The sequence below is a fragment of the Varanus komodoensis genome, unplaced genomic scaffold, assembly GCF_004798865.1.
Source record: "Varanus komodoensis strain SLA01 unplaced genomic scaffold, ASM479886v1 scaffold19, whole genome shotgun sequence".
In the NCBI taxonomy this organism is placed as follows: domain Eukaryota; kingdom Metazoa; phylum Chordata; class Lepidosauria; order Squamata; family Varanidae; genus Varanus; species Varanus komodoensis.
Window position 1 is genome coordinate 19,355,166 of NW_025335550.1, and position 21,164 is coordinate 19,376,329.

General features: G+C 38.0%; 1 protein-coding gene across 4 annotated transcripts in view; it reads left to right on the forward strand.

Annotated features, from left to right (window-relative positions):
- Positions 1 to 21,164, forward strand: part of IFT74 (intraflagellar transport 74) — a 64,332-nt gene that overhangs the window by 19,058 nt on the left and 24,110 nt on the right. For all 4 annotated transcript variants that reach the window (XM_044427676.1, XM_044427678.1, XM_044427675.1 and 1 more), the window contains exons 9-12: positions 12,392 to 12,530; positions 16,463 to 16,525; positions 17,987 to 18,130; positions 20,097 to 20,137. In XM_044427676.1, the coding sequence (XP_044283611.1) occupies positions 12,392 to 12,530; positions 16,463 to 16,525; positions 17,987 to 18,130; positions 20,097 to 20,137 (387 nt within the window). The remainder of the gene's footprint in view (positions 1 to 12,391; positions 12,531 to 16,462; positions 16,526 to 17,986; positions 18,131 to 20,096; positions 20,138 to 21,164) is intronic.

The following is a 21,164-nucleotide window of genomic DNA, read 5'->3' on the forward strand; positions in this document are numbered from 1 at the left end:
AAAAATGAGTTACATTAGCCTTATTATTAATTCTGGACCTGTTCTGTTATATGTGGCTCATATAGCCAAATTTATGAGCACTGCTGGTAAAGTAAACTGAGAAATACCTGAATTTGATGAGTTCCCATGTGTATCATTGTGTGCTGATATTACAGTATCATTGTGAGGATAAGTAAAAGTGGATGATGTGGCATTTGCTCCAGTCAGCTTTCTGCTTCCACAATTTTGCAGAAGTACTGTCTTGTTACAACTTTTTTTCAGACTGTTTGAAAGGGTGCACACAGCATTGTTCACATATTCTGAAAATAGTTTAAAAAACAGTGTTAAACAGTATTAAGGTAAAATCTTTTGTATGTTTAGACAAAAACAGTCCTACAGCTCCAGCAACCTCCAGCCAGCATGGACTTCTACCTTGAAAGTATTTGGCCAGTACTGTTATATAAACATCACTTCACTTTGTGAAAGTAATATTGTTCAAAAAATTGGATGAGACAATATAGTATTATGTGATCGCCAAAGTCATTGCTGCTTGACATAATTAATTTAAATGCAGTTATATTTAAATTCTCTTCTTATTTAGCAAAGATGTACCATTCAACCAAGCTTTTGGCTGGTTAATAGCATAGATCATAGCCATCTATTCACAAGAGCAGAAAACAGCTATCTCTTTCTTGTTTTTAAATACTCTTCATAGCATCCTATCAGGTTCACTTCTTGTCTCCCCCTAACTATGAATGCAAATACAAATGATTGTCACCTGTTGTCAAAGTTTTATTCACAAAATTTTATTTTATTTTAATTAGAAGTTCAAGATAACTGACTGCAGTTCTCAGCATGGTCTGTGGTCAAGAAAATTACAATCCATCTGTAAGGGACCAACTTGTGGAAAAGGGGCCTTACACAGTTAAACCCCACTTTCTTAGAGTATGATTCAGTAAATAATTTAGAACGGGATTGTCAGCTTCCCTCTGAAGCTTGTCAGCATTTATAAAACCTTAATTACTTCCCAGTATGGAAGTATCCCTCAAATATTCCACCAGAAAGCACAATAGTAAACCAGTCCTCTGTCCAAAAGATATGTTCCATGAAAATATTCCTGGTAAGAAATTACATAAGGAGTTTTCTTCTAATCCATATCACTTGTAATATTGCCTGGGATGTGTTGCTGAACTATTCATCAATTTAATATGCAATACTGTATTTAACCTGGGCATGAGTCTGATGTATAGTAAGATTGTACTATTAATTTTCTGAAATCACATTCTTCTAGGCATAATAGACACAGTGCAGGCCTCTCTTTTTTCATGAAATCAATTGGCTAAATAGGCTTCTGTTAAACTTACCCACTCAAATATAATTTTAAAATTTGATGGCTCTGCTTCATTCTAACTAGGTTGGTCTGGATGTAACACTAAATTCATGGTTTAGCAGAACATGTATGAGCTGGAATAAAACTGGGCAAAGATCCTTTCTTCTGGGAAGCTAAGAGAAGGACTTTTTTAGAGTTTTCATATATACAGAATCCTAGCATATGGTTGCCCATGAATGAGAAAATATATTTTAAAATAAACTCTAGTTAGTTAAACAAGCAAGCTTTATATCTCATTATTTGAAACTGGCTTGTTTGGAAACCATGGTTTCACATTGTGTGTGAACCAGCCTATATGAGTTTTGTGATGTACTGTTTGCTTTATTTTTTCTACTGATTACTCCCACTAAGATTTTTGCATCCCAGTCTAAAGAAAATATTATTTAAGAACATATGAAGATAGCTGCAGCCACACTCAGTACTCCAAAACTGAAAATCATGTAGAGAAAAACATCAAGGCACAAATAATTTGGGGATACTTACCTATTTTTATATTAGTGTCATTCAGCCAGCTCTGTACACCAGAAACATAGAGACCACACAAGCAATACCATGGATTTCCACTTAATATAGTCTCATCTGAATTAAGTGATACGTTAATAGCAACATATTTCAAGTGATTATTCTGTAGGTTTAAGACCTGCAAGTTTTTTAGGAATCTAACTGCAGTAAAATCCAGTTGTTCAATTTCGTTATTCTGTAGCTGCAAAGTCATGAGCTTATTTAAACCAAAAAATGCTGCTTGTTCAATTGTTGTGATAGAATTACTACTGACATCTAAAATTGCTAGTTCTGAAAGACTCTGAAAGCTGTAATTACATAGAACAACAATGACATTATTGTTCAGGTATAACTCTTTGATATTAGTGTAGTTGTAAAGAATATCTGTATCAGTCTCATTTAAAGCAATGTTGTTGTAACTAAGATTTAGTACAGAAACATTTTTGTTTAGTTTGGAGGGAATAGAAGAGTAGTTCTTTGATGATTCGTCACACCTGACCTGTAAATAAAGAAAGAAAAACTTATATCAACTAATAGGAAAAGCAATCAGATAAGACAGAGAACACGCTAAAGAGCCATCTCTTATAATTAAATAATACCATGAAAACTTTTACTAAAATATTTGACATATTGTTTGTTGAAAATGTTTTCTACTCTGCTTTTTTCATAAAGAAAATTAGCTTACAATGCAAAATCATATTGCAACAACAAACATACTACAACATAGAAACAAAAATGGGAACATAAATCACATAAACAGAAACAAAGCAACAACTGATAACAGTGTATGAAAGAAGCTGACCACAAAGAGGACATTTAGATTGTAGGAGAATAATCCTTTTAATTTTTTCTTGAAATTTCAAGACTCAAATGTCCAGTAGAGTTAAATGTCTTTCTACAGTAGAGTACTAATTTGAGTCCATAAATCAGCTAGGATTGGAAGTTGGAAGTTTATGTTGTGGCACACAGATAGAGGATTAATGAGATTTTAATGGTCATTCTGGCCAGTCACCGCACCTCACCTCTCTCGCTGTCACATACACACTTTCTCTCAAACTGGCAAACCTTAAACCTTAGGTACAAACTAAAAGCATAGAAAGCATCTTTCATGATGCTAAAAGAAAAGGTCCAAAAAAGAGCAAATTCAAGGAATTTAGACAGTAATATAGGGATTATATAGAAACGTTTAAGTAGCTTTCTGGTTTTGACTCCTTTAAATATTACTGGGAAAGTGCACTAACTGTTGTTGATGTTGCATGTTGTTCTTTGTGGTCCTTGTGTGTCACATAAATAGGTGCTGCACCTGTGCAGTGCCTCTGTTCGGGAAGATTCTCCCAGCTAAGCCTAGAATTTTTGACAGGAGCCCCCTTCTCTTTAGTATAAAAAAGCAGGGTTCCCACCTTTTCTCAGTTCACTTTCAACCGCCATTTGCAGTGCCTCAGGATTTCTAGCAAATTTTTTCCTAAAACGTTTACCTCACAACTTCTACAGTTTACCTTCTAAATTCATCTCATCTATCCCTTCTTATAACCTGACCTTTTCTCTGTTTTTATGCCTCGCCCCCAAAAAACCTATCCTCTATCCCTTCCTTCGAATTCTCCTTCATCTTTCTATCCCTTCCTTTCACTCAATGGCCTTCCAACCTGCTTTTCAAAAGTGCATCAGGTGTGGCATGAAAACGCCATCTGCTGACAGACACTTACTTTGTTTGTTTTACCTTGGGGAGCAGCATTGTGTTGACAAATGCCCTCATTGCCAGGCATTTGCAAAGCAAGCCCTAAAATATAGGATTGGCCATCTGAAAACAGAAATGTGGATGATCCCAAAAGCTGCCCTTCTTATTTGGGAGGCTTCCAAAAACTGCCAATGGACCACGCCAGCAGGCACACCCAAACTGGCTTCTTTGGAGTCCGAATAATCAGCCTCCTCTGGTGCTAGCAAGAAGCATGAGGAGAAGAGAAAACACAGGATGGCAGAAGAGCCCAAAGTGGCAAAGAAGTCAGGTATGGACAAACCTGCTAAGAAATCTAAGTACCACTCCCTGATTGCTACTGAGCATTGTAGTTCGCCTACCCCACCAGCAGCCCTGGCCTGCAAGACTGGCCTAGCCTCCCTGGTTGTGTCGACGCCAGTCCACCGAGAGCCTGCTGAAGTCCAGTCTGAGACAGTAGTACCAATTTCCTTCTCAGAAGTAGATTTGAGACTTTCAACAAATCACTACAGTGTGCCATCATGTGGATTGTGACTAGAGGACCCTTGTTGGAGTGGTGGCAATATGCAGGCATGCATGGCTTCAGGCTGCTAATCTTCCACAAGAGACTCAGTTCAGAATTGAAAGTATGCCGTTTGACAGGGAAGGACTCTTCCATTCGAGAATGGACAAGAGATTGGACACCTTGCAAAAGGCCAGGGTGATGGCCAGACATAAGGGCTTCAGCCACTTCCAACCTGCCAGAAAACGTAAGTAGTCATGGGCCCACCCTGCACTGCACCAGGCCTATCACACCTGGCCCCCATACTTCCTCCCTGGATGCCAACTTTCTCGAACCTGACAGCACTGCCGCAATACAACCCAGGTCCAACAACCACCTGAAAGAAGACTAGACTTCAAGAAATGGCAACATTGACAGGTAGCACAAACTAGTCCCTCTTTCTGCGTTCCCATTTGGAGACCACTTAAATCACCATCTTCCCATTTGGGAAACCATTACACTGGACAGGTGCGTACTTTCTATAATATAGCATGGATACAAAATTGAATTTGAGACTTGCCACCTCTTGGAAAGATCCACAGAACTCCTCCTTCCTCAGCCCTAAAAGAGGAGGTCAACAACTTACTTGCAAAAGGGGCAGTCTGCCCATTCAACCAATCCAAAGTGCAGCATAGTTTCTATTTGAGATACTTTACTGTCCCAAAAAAAGATGTAGGCCAGCATCCAATGTTAGACCTTTGAGGAGTAAATTACTTCATTTCAAGCAAAAATTTCCAAATGTTCTCACTACAAAATATCTTGCCATTTTCACAGCAAGGAGACTGGTTCACATCAATAGATGCATATTTCCACATAAGCATCCACTTGGACAACTCCCATTACTTATGGTTCCACATTGGCTCCAACCCCTACAAATTCAAGGTCATACCATTTGGTTTGTCGACAGCACCAAGAGTCTTTACAAAATGTATGGCCATTGTGTGCACCCACCTAAGGTCACAAGAAGTACAAATCTACCCTTATCTGGATGACTGGTTACTAGTGGCTGCCTCCAAAAACTCCTTTCTGCTCTATTTGGAAGACATGCAATCTTCTCCAAGAACTTGGATTGTATATTAATGAAAAATCCATGCTTATTCCCTCACAGTCCATCTCACACATTGAAGCCTGCTAGGATGCTTTATCAGCTGAGCCTATGGACCATGTGCAACTCAGCTCACTGCCTTTACTCTGAACCAAGATCTATCATCCGGAGAGTTCAACAATTGCATATGGCATCTACTGTGGCAGTAGTGTACTATGCATGACTGCTCATGAAATCATAATGACGTTATATGCTTTTTGGTGCCAGGTCAAGACCTTTTTATTTACCAGATATTTTAAAGTTTAAATATTCTAATTATGTTTTATCCTCAGTTGTGTGTGTTATTACAATGTATTTATTAGGAGTTTTATATTGTAAGCTGTTCAGAGATGAACCATAATGGAAAGGTTAGACATACCCTAATTAATTAATTAATCACACCAGTTGTGGTTTACAAGAGCTTATCATGCCCTCCACGATTCACCTGGAAAAGTTCTGGAACTCCCCTAGTTCATAAGAGCCTTTCCTGGTGATTGAACAAGCTCAACTCAGGGACTGCCTGTTATGGTGCCATAACCCATAATCATGGTGACTACAGACACATCTCTTACACAGGATGCCCAGTGTGGACATTACCAAACACAAGGCCTCTGGACTGGATCAGACTGGAAAAAGCGCATCAACCATCTAGAACTCCTTGCAGTCCACAAGACACTAATCTCTCTAACAGATCCTGAACAAAAGACATATTCAAGTTGCCTTGGTCAATACAACGGTAGTATTCTACCTCAACAAACAGGGTGGCACAAGGTCCACTTCTCTAACTCATTTAACCATCCACATATGGGACTGGTGCATCCACAGGAACATATCTCCGGTTGCCATCCATGTGGCAGGCACTTGGAATACCATGGCAGATGCCCTCAGTCAGACACCATTCCAGCTACACAAATGGGAGCTGAATGCAGAGGTCAGGAACATCTTTGCTGTCTGGGGCACACCATCTACCAACCTCTTTGCAACAGAGGACAATGTTGCATGCGACACTTACTGCTCGTGAACCAGCATCAGCCAAAACTCTCTTGGAGATGCCTTCCTCATTCCATGAAAAAGGACTCTCTTTTACAGGTTTCCACCATTTCATCTGATTATAAGGGCAGTTGCCAAAATCAGAATGGACAGGACTCATTGCATCCTCATAACGCCATGGCGGCCCAGGCAGCCTTTCCATTCCTTTTATACTTTTCCAACTGGTCTTTCATGCACCGACCAAACATACCAAACCTGGTAACACAGCACTGGAGCTAAATCCTACACCCAGATGTCCAGAAGTTTCTCCTGACAGCACGGTCAATCAATTGATTGCAACAACGACTGACTTAGATCCAAAAATTCAACACATTTTACAGGCAGCATTGCAACCTAACACTAGACACTCCTATTCCACCAAGTGGAACAAGTTCAAGAATTATGCAAAGGAACACTCCTTCAATTTGATAACAGCACCAATACAAAAAACCATTCTGAAAGGTCTGAAACCTGCCTCCATTAAGATCTACCTCTCTGCTGTTTTGTCTATGAGAGGCCCAATTGATAGATCCTGTTTTCTTTCACCCTCTCACAGAGATTTATGAAAAGACTATACGACCTGAACCCCCTCCATCCAAACTGTAGTTTCTGGTTGAAGTCTATCTGTGGTGTTACAAGTTCTGACAAAACCCCAGTTTGAAACTCTGGCAAAAATCAATCCCCATCTGCTCTTTTGGAAATTTCGTTCTTTGTGGCCATCACATCGTTCTTTGTGGCTCAGAGAGTGAGTGAGCTGTGCACCCTAAGAACAGAGCCTCTATACCTCAGTTTCCATAAAGAGAAGGTAGTCCTAAGACCCTGCCTTTGTGCCAAAAGTCTCATTGGCCTTCTGCATGAATCAAGATATGGTGCTTCCAGCCTTTTTCCCCAACTCCATCTATAGCAGTTGAAAAAACTTTACATATGCTTGGCATACAAAGAGTGCTAGTGTTCCACAGTTCCCATAAAGAATTGATATGACATTCCAAGACACATATGACATTCCATTAAGTACACTGACCCTTCCAAAGGGGAACTGATAAGTCTGCAACACTTAGCCCACTGGTTTGTAGCGACAATTAAACTAGCTTACCAGCTAGCACACTTAAAATTACCGCACCAACCTAAAGCCCACTCCACCAGGGCTATATCAACTCTGACTGCTCTACACACAGGTATACCACTACAGGAACTGTGCAAAACAGCTACCTGGTTTACACCATCAATGTTCGTACAGCATCACCAGCTTGATGTTAAAGCAAGACAGGACCACTCCTTTGGTCGTGCTGTCCTCTCCTCCATTCTTCAGTGATGACACCTCCCACCTCCTTTTCTGGTCAACTTGCTAATCACCCATGTGTGTGGTGCACAGATACTACAATGAGGAAAGTAAGCTTGCTTACCTGTAACTGTCATTCTTTAAGTGGTCATCTGTGTAGTCACACATCCTACCCGCTGGCCCCACATTGGTGTCATTGGTAACATCCCTATCTTCCATCTAAGTTATACAGTAGTCAGGGTTTGAGGGCAAATGTCGGTCTCCATGTGGACTGAGAAAATGGTAGGAGTCCCACCCCTCTCTAGTATAAATAGGCAAGGGAGGCAAAATGTTCTAGGCTTAGCTAGGAGAATCTTCCTGAACAGAGGCACTGCACAGGTGCAGCACCCATATGATTAATGCACAGATGACCACTTGAGGAATGACACAGGTAAGCAACCTGACTATCTAGGCTCATCTTTTGTGTTGATAAGGATTAAAAAGTACCAATCAGTTGCAGTCTACAACCACTTACACTGAACACAATGGAACTTTTTAGGATACGTGGGGATGTATCTAGCTGTGTCTGTCAGAAGAATGAAGTTGGTTGGCAAATTTGGGAATGGGCTGCAGGGTGTGGGGATGGGAAGAGAAACTACCCTTCCACAAGTTGAAGACTGCTCATGTATCATTGGATATGTTCTGTTAATAGGACTGAACTCTTAACAGCTTTTTAGGAATAGTAGTTAAAAAGAAATAGGTGAATTAAGTTATACAACTCACAGTTGGAGCAGTATTGCATTCAGTAACACCTGGGTGTAGAAAGAGAACTGCAACCAAGATCAGGAGCCAAACCAGCTTCGTGTTTAAAATCTGTCAATTTGCAACATTGGGTATATGTTAGCATTCAGATATTAGTTGTTACAGAGGTTCAATGTGATAAAAGTAAGTTTAAAGCTACTACTTACCTGTGGTCCCATCTGTGGCAAATTGTGAGCATAAAGGGTGTCAGAGTTTGCTTCCAAAGGCAAATGAATTCATAGGAGTCTTTGAACTGAATAAAACATGTAAAATGTGAACTATATATAGTTTGTGCCATAAGTCACCCCCCCCCCCCCGGCCTATTTGCTTGTCTGTCAGTATACAGGAGAGCAGGTTTACTTTGTGTTCTGACACTTAAAAGCTAGATGGTGAGGATCCATTTAGTCTTGAACTTGCAAAAACAAAGATAGTATGTATGCACTGGAGTTGTTTGGTCAGCTTCCATTCCCATATTTCAAAATAATGTTTGTTTTGAAAACTGGGATAGGAACTGTTGGAAAGCAAATTGATGAATAACAACAGTCAAATGTGGATCTGACATGCCTACATATTTACAAAATAAGTGTAGAGAATAAAGGAACAAAGCAGAAAGTTTCTCTAGGGGATTGCAGAATATGACTATTTGAGACATTGACATCAAGACATTTATTTGTGAGGCAAAATAAAGCTTATGTTTTGATTGAAATGTTCCCAAAGCATCCATACAGCATATTATCAAAATGGCCCAAAGGCAAAACAATGCCAAGTGTTTCTGTGAAGGTTGGCAAAGGCTTAAATGCTTGGTGGCTAGATTCGAACTTTGATTATGCTCACATGGGACAACTATGTTCAATGTGACTCATGTACAAATTGATACAGATCAGTCCAAGTGTCAAAGTGTAGTTCTTTCCAAATCTCTGTGCACTGCATTCAGTGGTGCACATTTTTGGGCCCTGATGGCCACATGTCATGCTGGAGCAGAGGCCGCATGTGTACATGCACATACATTCCAAAGATCCTGATACCGATTGTTCTTTTCATTCTGCTAGAAGAGGCAAAAAGGAGTGATTTCTGGAGTGGGGAATTGACTGTACAGGTGCCAGTCAACTGAGCAGCGGAAGGTCAGGGTTCCCCAAGCAGCAGGTGCAGGTGGTGCAGCCATATTGTAGGCCATAGAAACAAACTTTCTTGAAACAACCAAAAATATTCAGGAATCTACTTTTGTTTTTACTTTTCCCTTAGGTAGCAAGAGCCTATTTTGCTCATAAAACTCTATGAGGAAAGTTTATAGAAAATCCAGATAAATAGTGCCAATTGTGAACTGCTTTTACTGTTAAATTTTTTCTAAAAGCAGATTTAAGCTATTTTATCATGTTGGCTTTTGGCCTGGCCTATAAGTTCCTTCTGGACTTCCCTTAGCATTGGCTTGGTGATACTTTTTTGTGTTAAACAAGAATCAACATGCTGATCTTGCCTTCTAAACTCACTGCTGGAGTTTCAGATGCAGCTTCATTGTTTAAGAAGGAATGATGTGTTTAAGAAAAGGAAGTAAAAAGTAGTGCAGGCATTTTTCAATGCATCACTAAATTGGTGTAAGGAACACAATTTAGAAAGGACCAAAGGGAGCATGGCTCCTCCTGTGTTTTGAACTGGGCATGATTAATCTTCACAAGTGCCACTATACAGCTACCTCTTTTGTTACACACAGCAGTCACTGTTCATGATGAACTAAGTGGACTTGATTCCAGGTATGCATACAAACACACAAATCCTGCTCTTCATAAAAGAGTACCTGTTCTGTCTTAATAATACTGCTGTAGTTTTAATGACTTATACAAAGTAAGCACCACAAATGTTCTTTAAATATATTGCTTTAATCTTTACTTGTCAAATAGCATTTTTTTACATTTGCTCCCTGCCTCCACTGAGCTTGGAAAAAGCACTAATTTCATGTAAAACAGGTGCCATATCTCATCATGCTAATGAGGTTTGCATGTCTATTCTTTACAGAGAAAACTTCAGATTCATAAGGATAGAAATAAAAACACGGCATATTAGAAATGCTGGTGCAACCAGCCAGATAAAACCCACATTCTAATAGAATTTTATTGTGAAAGTAACTCTCAATCCCCTCTTATTCCTTATATATGTATTTTTAATCAAGTAAAAATCAAGCTTTCACAGTTATTACAGTAATGATTTTTTATAATTTCTACATTACTTTAAAATAATAAAGAATAGTTTTTAGAATTAAAACATTTGAAAGACATTATTTTCCAAAGATCCAAATATATGCAGTCACAAAGTTTAACGCATTCATGGCCAAATTCATAAAAATTTGAAGGCTAGACAATATTAAATCTATAAACCTAACACCGGGGGTATGAAAAAATGCATGTAATTGAGTTTCCAAACTATCTTACCTTCTTGTTTTTTATTCCAGCACATCATATGCCTACTTGTGTGTGTCCTCTAAAATGAAGGGATGAAAGGTGCAATGCTACTTCACTTGGCTTCAACCTTTGTACCTAGGTAGCAGGAAGGTAGTTAGTTTAAAATGAAAAAAGCAGGGCTTCACTAGCAAAAGATTGACTAGGTTGAGTAATTTCTTATGTTCCTCTATAAATTAATAGGCTTGCAGCCAATCAGAAGCCTCATGTCTTACATTATTATCTGAGCATGTTCATGAGAGTGGAAGATGGTGAGAAGAGCAAGTTAAACTATGAAGAGTTCCCATAAAGCATAGTTCTATTGCATACAGTGAGATAAGAGCTGAAGTTTACTTCATGTGGGTTATAGTTACTAATGTTAATACAAACATTGGTCTCAGCACCACAGTATATAAAACCTAGTTTTACATAGAAGAATGTGTATTCATTACTTTAGATCAAAAATGAGAAAGTTTTGACAACAGCTGTAGAGGCTAACAAAGCTATAGTATGAAGGTCTGGAACAGTATAAGGAAATGCTGCTCTTTTGGTCTTCCTCTTTACAATTTGCTACGTAAACCTGTCTATTGTTTTCCAGGCCTTAGAAAACGTAGAGTACAGAACAAAAAAACATGTTAGACCTGTTTGTATAACCCATGAGTATATATGGATTGATGGGTTTTAATCATAACTGTTGCCTACTCTTGCCCTTTTTTATAGCCAGCTCTTTCTGTGGAATCAGCTATCTTGCAGAATGGAAACTAAATGGGGAGGGGTTACGCACATTAACTTCTATGTATGTAGGTTTTGTTCATAATTAATTGGGACAGTCAGAAGCAGGTTTAATAGGTGCAATCCTGAACCCCCTGCACACTTTCACTGCTCATGTGAAAAGATCTATTTTTGGGAACCGAAGAGTTTTCTAGAATCTAAAATACAGATTTTTTAATGATAAGTTTTAATTTTAAATCAATTATGTGATATCTTGTTTAGGCTGAACAAATATTTCAGTTAATGACTAAAGTGATCTTTTTCTGTTTTCTGGAGAAAAATTGATCAAGTTAAAGTTAGTTCCCTGACACTTGGGTTTCAGATAGTCCACTTTGGTTACAATAAGCCTTGTCATCAACTTTTTTCCCATAGAAAAGTACTTCTCCTTTCCTTCACCCTGGAATTTTGTAGAAAAGAGAATTTCAGTGACTTCCCAATTTCTTCTTAAACATTCATAGTACTACTGGCATAGGTGAGAAGATGGGCAGCAGCAATGATGTGAGGAATGTTTAATAGGAATATCTCCATGTACTTGTAGCACCTGTCACAACCAATAGCTGCTAGGGCAACCTGGATACTTTTGTACATATAACTGACAGGCTTTTTGTGAAAATTGTTTTCAGAGCAGGAAAGACAACTGAACAGGTTCCTGGGAATAGATATTAATGCAGGTTATTTTATGATTTTTCTACCATTCTGTCTTTTTATATTTTGTATCCTATACCCTGTGGTTTTTATGCTATTTCTGTTTTGTTCCTACTTTTTTCTTTAAATTGTTTTAACTGTCTTTGGCATGAAGGTCAACAGTCTATTTGTCAAAATGAATTTGTGGAATTGAATTAAAAACAGATAAGCAGGCTGAATCTGGCTTAGGAAATATTTGTTCTTGTGATGCAGCAAAGAAAAGCTAATTCAAGCTGTGGAAAATGACATCCAAGAAGAAAAGCAGGCAGCAGAAAACATAATTAAAAATATGTCTGAAGAGGATCAAACTAAATACATGGAGACAAAAGTGGCAAATGAAAAACTCTTGCAGGTGACTTTTCATATTATTGGTCTTGTATTACTTCTCAATATGCCCCATCCTGGTCATAGCTTTCATAAAAATAAAAATAAGTTTTTTGGACAGGAGGTTAAACCCCATATACCAACATTAAAATTGGAAAGTAAAAATACCAAGCAGCCTTTATCAAGCAAATCTAAGCAAATTTCTCAGTTTTCAAAGGGAGAGTTGAACACATGATTAAGTTTCTCCCATGGAAACCATGGTTATGGATTCCTCCAGCCAGAGCCCCACAAGCACTTGCTCCAAGCTGCTGGGAAAGCTTTCATAGTGGCTTTGGGTGCAGGTTCAGAAGGGAAGCGGGAAATCACATATAGTCCCCTTTTCATTCTTCTTGGGGAAGGATACATGGATACAAGACTTTTAACAAAGAAATCACTATGATTTTTTACTTATAGATTAGAAAATTTATAAACACTACTTTCAAGGTGAACAATAAAGTACAGAATAAATGTTAAAGTTATCATTAAAACTCGCTAATTAAAAATGCAACCAGTAAAGGTAAATACAAGTTAAAGTGTATCCATAGCAACGAATTAGCTGCCCCTCTGTTTTTGGTTACCTGCCATCAAGTAATCTCTGACTTAGGGTGACTTACGAATACGTCCTCCAAAATGTCCCTTCCTTGACAACCTGCTTAGCTCTTGTAAAATCAAGGCTGTGCCTTCGTTTATAGAATTGATCCTTCTTTGACTTGGTCTTACTCTTCCTATTCTGCCTTCAGCTTCCTCTATTGTCCTGACCAGTGACTCTTGGCTTCTAATGATGTGCTGAAAGTATGACAGCTTCAGTTTTGTCATATTTACTTCCAGGAGAAGCTCTGTCTTGATTTGATCTCGGACCTACTTGTTTCTCTTTCAGTTAGTATTCAGAAAGCTTTCATCCAGCAGCTTGCATTAAATGCATCCATTTCTTTCCTGCCAGCTTTATTCACTATCCAGCTTCTACACCCATACATAGGATGGGTGCAGAACCATCCTGTGGTTTGCAGTGAAACATCCTTATATTTATTCATTTACTTCATGCCATTTCTATGCCACCCCATAACCTGAAGGTTCTCTGCGGGGGGGGGGGGGTGTACAAATGCTAAAACAGCATAAAAACATGTGATCATCTTTAGTTCCTTCATTGCTACCTTTCCAAATCACAGTCATCTTTGAATTTCTTGGCCGTAGTCTCCATATGCATTGATGACTGAGCCAGTGTAGGCAAAATAACTCACAATCTCAGTTCCATCAACTTTCCCTCCTTCTTCTGATCCTAGTCCACTTGTCTCTATGATATATTCTGTATACAAATTGAACAGATAGGGAGATAAAATATTTTATTTGTTTGTTTGTTTGTTTGTTTGGGATCTTTCTAGGCCACTCAATCACACTGAGTCTCTGGACGGCTCACAACAAAATCAATAAATACAACAGTAAAAATATAAATATCGTAAATACCCCAACAATAATAAAACTAAATAACCCATGTCTGAAATAAAAATAATTAAAATCTATTAAACATTAAAATATTGGGTAAAATATTGGGTAAACAAAAAATGCATGCTTGTCTGATGCCTTTGCCTATAGGAAACCATTCTGTTTCTCCATGTTCTGTCCTAAAAGTAGCTTTTTTTCTGTGATACAGGACAAGACAAATCAAAGGCTGAGGCACACCCACTTGTTTCAGGACAACTCACAGCTTCTCATAATTCACAAAGGTTTTTCCACAGTCTCTGAAACATAGACTGATCTTCAGAAATTCTTTGGTGTGTTCCAGTAGCCAGCATATATTTGCAATATGATCTGAAGTTTCTGGAATCCAGTTTCACTATCAGGCATTTATCACTCCATATAGGGTAAAATTCTTTGTTGTAACACCTTGAACATCATCTTGCTTATATGGGAAATTATTACTTTGCATGGGAGAATATTATTTGCTAATATTGCAGGTTCCTCTCATAGGATCACTCTTAAAAGGAGTCTGTTAACTTTTTATCTCTTTTGTATAATTCTTCCATATTTACAGCATTCCAAACTTAAGTTTTAATTTCCCTTTGAATTCTTGGCTCTTCATGGGGAAAAAAAAATCTCTTTTTTCCCTCATTTGTTTGTTTCCATTGGGCATTGTAATAGTTCTTTTTGTCTCTGTGAAAGTCACTGAAAACTTGCATTCAGGTCTCTGACCCTATTTCTGTCCCCTTTTGCTTCTTTCTTGTCCTTAGCAATTGTGAGAAATTCTTCTGTCATCCAGCGAGGCGTTTTCTTTGCTTTTGTTATAGAAATTGTCTTTTGGCATTCTTCTCTAATAATTTCTCTGGTTTGTCCTAGCTTATAGTCCATAGAATGATGCAAATCTGTTCTTTATACAGTCTTTAAATTCCTCAAGAATGTTATTTTACCTTGAATTTTGGCATTATGTTTCTGTTTTTGATCTTTTTTGTGATTTTTATATTAATATGATAATTTTATATTCTATGATCACTACTGCAATCTGCTCTTGGTCTTGTTTTGACAATGAGTATATAGCTTCTTCATCTCCCACTTCCAGTTTCCAGTCTGGTGAAATCCAAGTATGCAATCATCTGATTGGTTGCTTGATGTATTTGCCCAAAAAAAAAAAAAAAAAAAAAAAGATTATTGGCTTCACATAATTCTATGGGTTATTCTCCTGCTTCATTTCTGAACCCTAGGCCTGACTGACGGCAGGTCTTTTGATAAGTTTCTGAAAATTTTGATTGATACAATTCAGTCAGACTCTCCATGATAGCTCCTTATGGCTTGTGCTACATCTTGCATCAGTACAAGAGTCGCTGCACTTCTTCTCAGTTTGTAATTTCTGGAGTAAAACATTTTATGTTCATATGACTGAAAATGTCCTATTCCAGTCTATCTTAGTTTGCTTTCCCATGCACTGCAATGCCTAAATGTTCTATTTCTTGTTTTATGGTTTCCAGTTTTCCTTGATTCATATTCATCCAGCCCCATCACCATTAGTGACACTTACTTTCTTCTGCTGATGGTAACCCTTTCTCCTGAAGAGGCTGGATACATCTTATTCTGGTATCTCTGACCATTCTGCCTTTGGTGACCCTACTAGAAGACCAAACTAGTGAGAGAGTATGGTCTCCTAACTCCATTTGCTAGTGGCTTATCTGTCACTATCAAACACCCTCACTACATTAAGGCATGCATTGAACAAGAGTTAGCAGCACCTACAAGGCTAAAAGTTTTAATTCTGCAGCTAATCTGCTTAGATACCAAGAACTTACATGCAAGCTGCTGGAAGGATAATAGAGACGGGGAGAGGCCAAAGCTTAGGAAAACCAACCAAGAAAGACTTCTCTTGTGTTCTCACCATGTGTGCTTTTGATAGTTGTGAGACCATGACAAAGGCCTCTTCTCAGTATCTTAAAACTCAGACAAGCTCAATAGTCTGAATTAATGGTTTGCTTAACTTTGCATAAGTAGTAATGGAGTTTGTAAAGTTTTATAGTTTTATTTCTTATATTAGACTTTTTCCTACAAATGTTTTATATTTGCAGGAACCCAGTAAAGATAATTTAAGCTAAGAAAGTTCTCAAGAAAATCCAGTAAGCTTCACACCTGATTGGCAGGTTAAACCAGCATTTCCCACATTCAAACCCCATATTCTAGCCACTGTACCAAAAATGTTCATATTCCTAGTATTTGGATTCCTTTTCTTAACCTCTCTAGTGGCTGAAAGTCTCCAAATGCAGGTTATTCCTTCTGTTTGGGTACTTGAGAAGCAAGATTAGATCACACTTTGCATTTTGTAGGATAATGTCGTCTTGACTGTATTATAAAGCATCAAGCTCCAAAAGGAGGTATTCTTTCTACTTTCTAGACATACAGTCTTAACAGCTTTCATTAACTGTGCATAAATATTTCCTCTCCTAGGATTTGTGTACTTTCCAACAAGAGCTGGATGCTGTGAACATGAAAGAACAAGCTTTAGAGGCTGTATGTATGACATTAAATTATTCTCTTCTCAAGCTGATTACAAACTACGTGAAAATTGAGAGTGATTGGAATCTGATGACTCTTAAAAAGTTGCCTTGAATGTTTTTGCTAAATACGTCAAAAATAAATGGCCAAAATTCCATGCTCTCATTATTGTTGCTTTATTTATTTATGCTGGACACAGAATGTCTTGATTGTCATTATAGCCTGGGACTTTGTTACTCCGTTATTGTTTGTTAATCCTGTTACCAGGCTGATTTCTACCACCATTCTCTTTGGCCACTGTTTTTTATGATCATTCACATCATGCCAGAACTTTGGGAACGGAAGCTATGAGAGGAGCAGAGAAATCAGCAGGACCGGTAAAAGAGAATAGGGAAGACCTTGATGAGCCAATGGAAGAATACCCTGAGCCCTGCATAAACCACACCTGCCTAAATTCATCTATAGTTTTAGCTTTTGAGTTTAGCTGTGCAATATAGGAAAAGTGAATAACTTGCCAGTGTTCTTGCTTTTTTCCACAAGTTTGGTAGTCTCAGAGTAGAAGGTAAGTTTATTGCATGAGCACATAAATTTTAAATGCTCAAGTAAAGTTCTGTGGTATTAAGTTTGAATATTTATATATCATCTGCAATTCTAAGAAGGATTTTTCCCCTTTCAACCCTATAATAAAAATGTGCTGAATATGTAGAAACCTCAGAAGCTTCAGAAGGTTGGAGATTATAAAGTTTCTTTCACAGGCTAATTTTCACACACAAATGGGAAAACTTAATTTGACTGCTTTATCATCATCTGGTAGTTTCAATACAAGAATGTTTATTGATGTTATAATGCAAAATCTTTTTGACCTGAAATTGGGAAATTCTGACCCACAATCTGGATATAGTCCTTGGGGCTCTTGCAACTACACAAGTTATCCTTGAAAATAGATTTTCACTGATACCAAAAATTTTTTTGTCAAGGATAATTATAGCGTAAGGACAAGGGGCTATCATAGCTAGAGATAGAAGTGTTAACTCTCCCCTCCCCGCATACTGTAACCTTAGCCCCCAAAATCACACAATTACATTTTTAAATGCTCTCTTATTTGGCAGCAAAACAGATCTTTTCAAGACTATTTTCTGTGCTATGAGTGATTTGGGGGCACAGCTGGAGGTCCTATCTAGTCAGGTTTGAGAAAAGCTTCCCATTTGTGTAAGTGGAAGGATGGGGGCATCTTTATATGTGAGTATGTGTATGTGTGTGTGTGTCTAGGATGGTGGGGGGACCCTGCCAATTTTTTGTAGTGACCCTAAACCACTGGCATGTAGCCTTGAAATAGTTTTCTACAAGAAATTGCATCTCTTGGGCTGAAAAATGTTTCCTGCCACCTAAAATTAGCTAACTGCTCCATTAGATTAGCTAACTGACAAAATGTTTGTAATGGTAGAGATTTCTTCAATCATGGTTTTCTTTCTTCAGGAAATAGCACATTCCCAGGTTAAACAAGAGGCCCTACAGCTGTATGAAAAGCTTCACAGCCTTGAAGAACATCGGAATCAAATGATTGCAGAGGACAAGAGTATGGGATCTCCCCAGGAGGAGAGAGAGAGGTTGCTAAAACAGGTAGGCAAAAAAAAAAGATGTCAGAGAAAAATTATATTCCATACCATTTTTAAAGGAAGTTTTACAAGTGAAGATATATATTCAGGGTTACTATGAAAGAGCCACATTTTATTTACTAGTTTTTAATCATTTTAATTTTTACCCACCTTAATTCATCCATAAAGTCAGTCATTAAAGCATTGCCCGCATGTGCCTTTGGCCATCAGTGACATTGGTTGGACTGGATTGTCTAGCCTTTTGACCTTTCCCAGCGGAGAGTTCACCTGGTTGTTGGACTGAATGCTGCCTTGTGGATGGGGAAACTTCTCCATTATATGGGCAAGGTGTATGTGGCAAGACTGTTGGAGCAATATAGTTTAGGTGTGCCATAGGGAAATAAGGGAGACGGTTTGCCAGTTAAACATTACTGCATGTGTACAACCTTGCTTACCTGTCTGGGACACTTTATCCTGACACTGTGTTGTTGGAGTAGAGATTGTTGTTTTTATTTTATTTATTTATTAAAACATTTTTATGCCGCCCCATTTGCCGAAGTTATTGGGTCCATATTTATTTAAACTACTTGTGTATCACTTCATGTCCTGAAATCTCTGTACGATTTACATTAAAATACATAAAGTACACTATAAAACCAATATAGAAAAGTAAATACATTAAAAACATTACAAGAACAGTAGAAAAGAGCAGTATAGTTGCAAGGCATAGCTAAGGTCAGGCTCTTGTTAGGATACTTGAGAGGCAGGAAAAAGTCGCATTTTGCTGAAGCCATGCTGTTTCTTGCAAAGCTCTCCCTTTGTGTGCAAATTGCCTTTTTTCCCATAGTTACCCTCACCAGAGTTCTCCCTTGTCATCTTTAAGTATGCACAGAATTGGACTACACAGCTATAGCTTGATGCTACTTAGCCTCTCATCCAATTTCTCCTCGTTCTTAGTGGAGTTTATATACTGGCAGCACTGTACTGATTGAGTGTTGTGCAATTCCACCTCCTCATGTTAAAAGATTTGTTGAATAACGTTATCAGATATTAAGTTTTATCTATATGGTCACTTACATTTTTTGATTGCTTTTATTCTTGTATTATGTATTGCTGCTATTATTGCCATTGTTGGTGGATGTTATGTCCCAATGAATGTTATTGCCATTTTGGTAATGTAAGAATATTTGTTTTAGTTTGTATTTAGACTGTTTTAATCCTTGTATGCCATTCTGAGAGCTATTGCTAATTGAACGCTTTATAAAAAAAATTAAGTAAGTGAATATTTCCCAGAACATAGGAACATACCATCAAACATCCAAAAGCTAGCCAATACGTGTACAAAGGCCAGCATGGCTGAGCTTCACAATGACAAGGTAGATCAAATTTTACAAAATATGAGTGGTCTGAGGAAGAGAACTACTGCCATTAGCAAGTAGTACTCCTATTACAAGTGAATAAGGCACTGTAATGGCAAAAAAAAAAAAAAAAAAAACAGGTAGAGAGAAAGCAAGGCAAGCTGTGTCATATGCAAAGACAGAGAATGGATTGGGGCGGAGGAGCCAGAACAGAGGAACTAGGCAAAAGGCTGATCAAATGTTCCCTGTCTCACCCTGGGAAGAACAGCAGACATAACCAATGTGGAAGCCTTATTGTTCAGATGGGGAATGTTACATAGGTGGAGCTGCTTACCTAACTGCAGGGCTGGTTTAAAACACATATTCAGAGGGAGATGATAAATTGTTAGCAAAGCTCCAGTGTGAACATGCAATGCATTATTCTACTGTATAGATTTCCAACATGACTACATTTTCTCTAACAAAATAAGTATTATACAAGTGGCATCAATCAATTCTGTTTCTAGAGCTGTGCCTCCATTCTTATTATTCTTAGCACAAGAAAATAATGTATTTGTATCTCACAGATTTTTTGCAAAGGCCAACATTCCTTAGTTTTCTGTTTTTATTGTTTTCTCTTTTCCTTTTTTTCAGGTAAAAGAAGACAATCAGGAAATAGCAAGCATGGAAAGACAGTGAGTGCTTTTCCATATTGTTCTTTTAGGCCTTGATTCTGTTACCTGGTATTTGAATGCAATTTCATAACCCATTTCTAAGGGACTGATCAAATCATGTATCAATGGTGTAACACAGTTGCTTAGCCATTACATAAAGAAGGGTTCTGCTGTTTAGGAAGGCCTGCTGAAACATTTCTAGAGTATGAGATTTAGAATACAACTGGAATTGGTATATCTGATGACTTGAATTAGAGTGCAAAGACCAGGGTGGGAGGTAAGCCCCAAAGCCCAATGATCTACCAGGTTTTCCCCATAGCTTGTGAAACTTGTAACTATCTCATGGCCTTATCATTCCATGGGAAAAAGAATGGAAGAGGGTTAGGGAAGGTTTAATTTCATTGTTCTATTATTTTTTCTATACAATACTCAAAACTCTCTAGGCAGTTAACAAGAACTACAACCTAAAATGCAGCATAATAAAAGCAAAATATTAATATTTCATCTTACAAAATTTAAAACAGCTAAAAAATTAATGACATTAAAATTTGACTTGAAATTCCTAAGATGGCTGAGAATAGAGCAAGGTCTCAGTCCGGCACCAAAAAGATGACAATTTCGTGCCTGCCAGACCTCAGTGTGGAGAGCATTCTACAGTTGGAATATCACCAAGAGTGCCTTCTCTCTTGTTGCCATTCTCTGAGGAGGAGGACTTCAGGTGTTGATCATAATATCAGAAGTTTGTTTCAAGAGAAGCTCTCTGGCAAGTATTCCTCAGTAGATCAGTTTTGGAAGAAGGGCACCTATCCGCTTGCTGTAATAGTGGTCAGAGAAGAGAAAAGAAAAGCTCTTGCCTGAGTAAAACACTGCATTTGTATATGTCATCTGGGTTACTTTGATTAAATGTGTTGTTCATTCTACAGTCAGCTCTAAAATGCATACATTTAATGTACATTATAGTTTAAATCATCATGCACTGTTCTATTAATAATGGGTATTCTTGTAAAGCTGTTTAACATCCTGTAGGGGGAGCCATTTGTTAACAGAA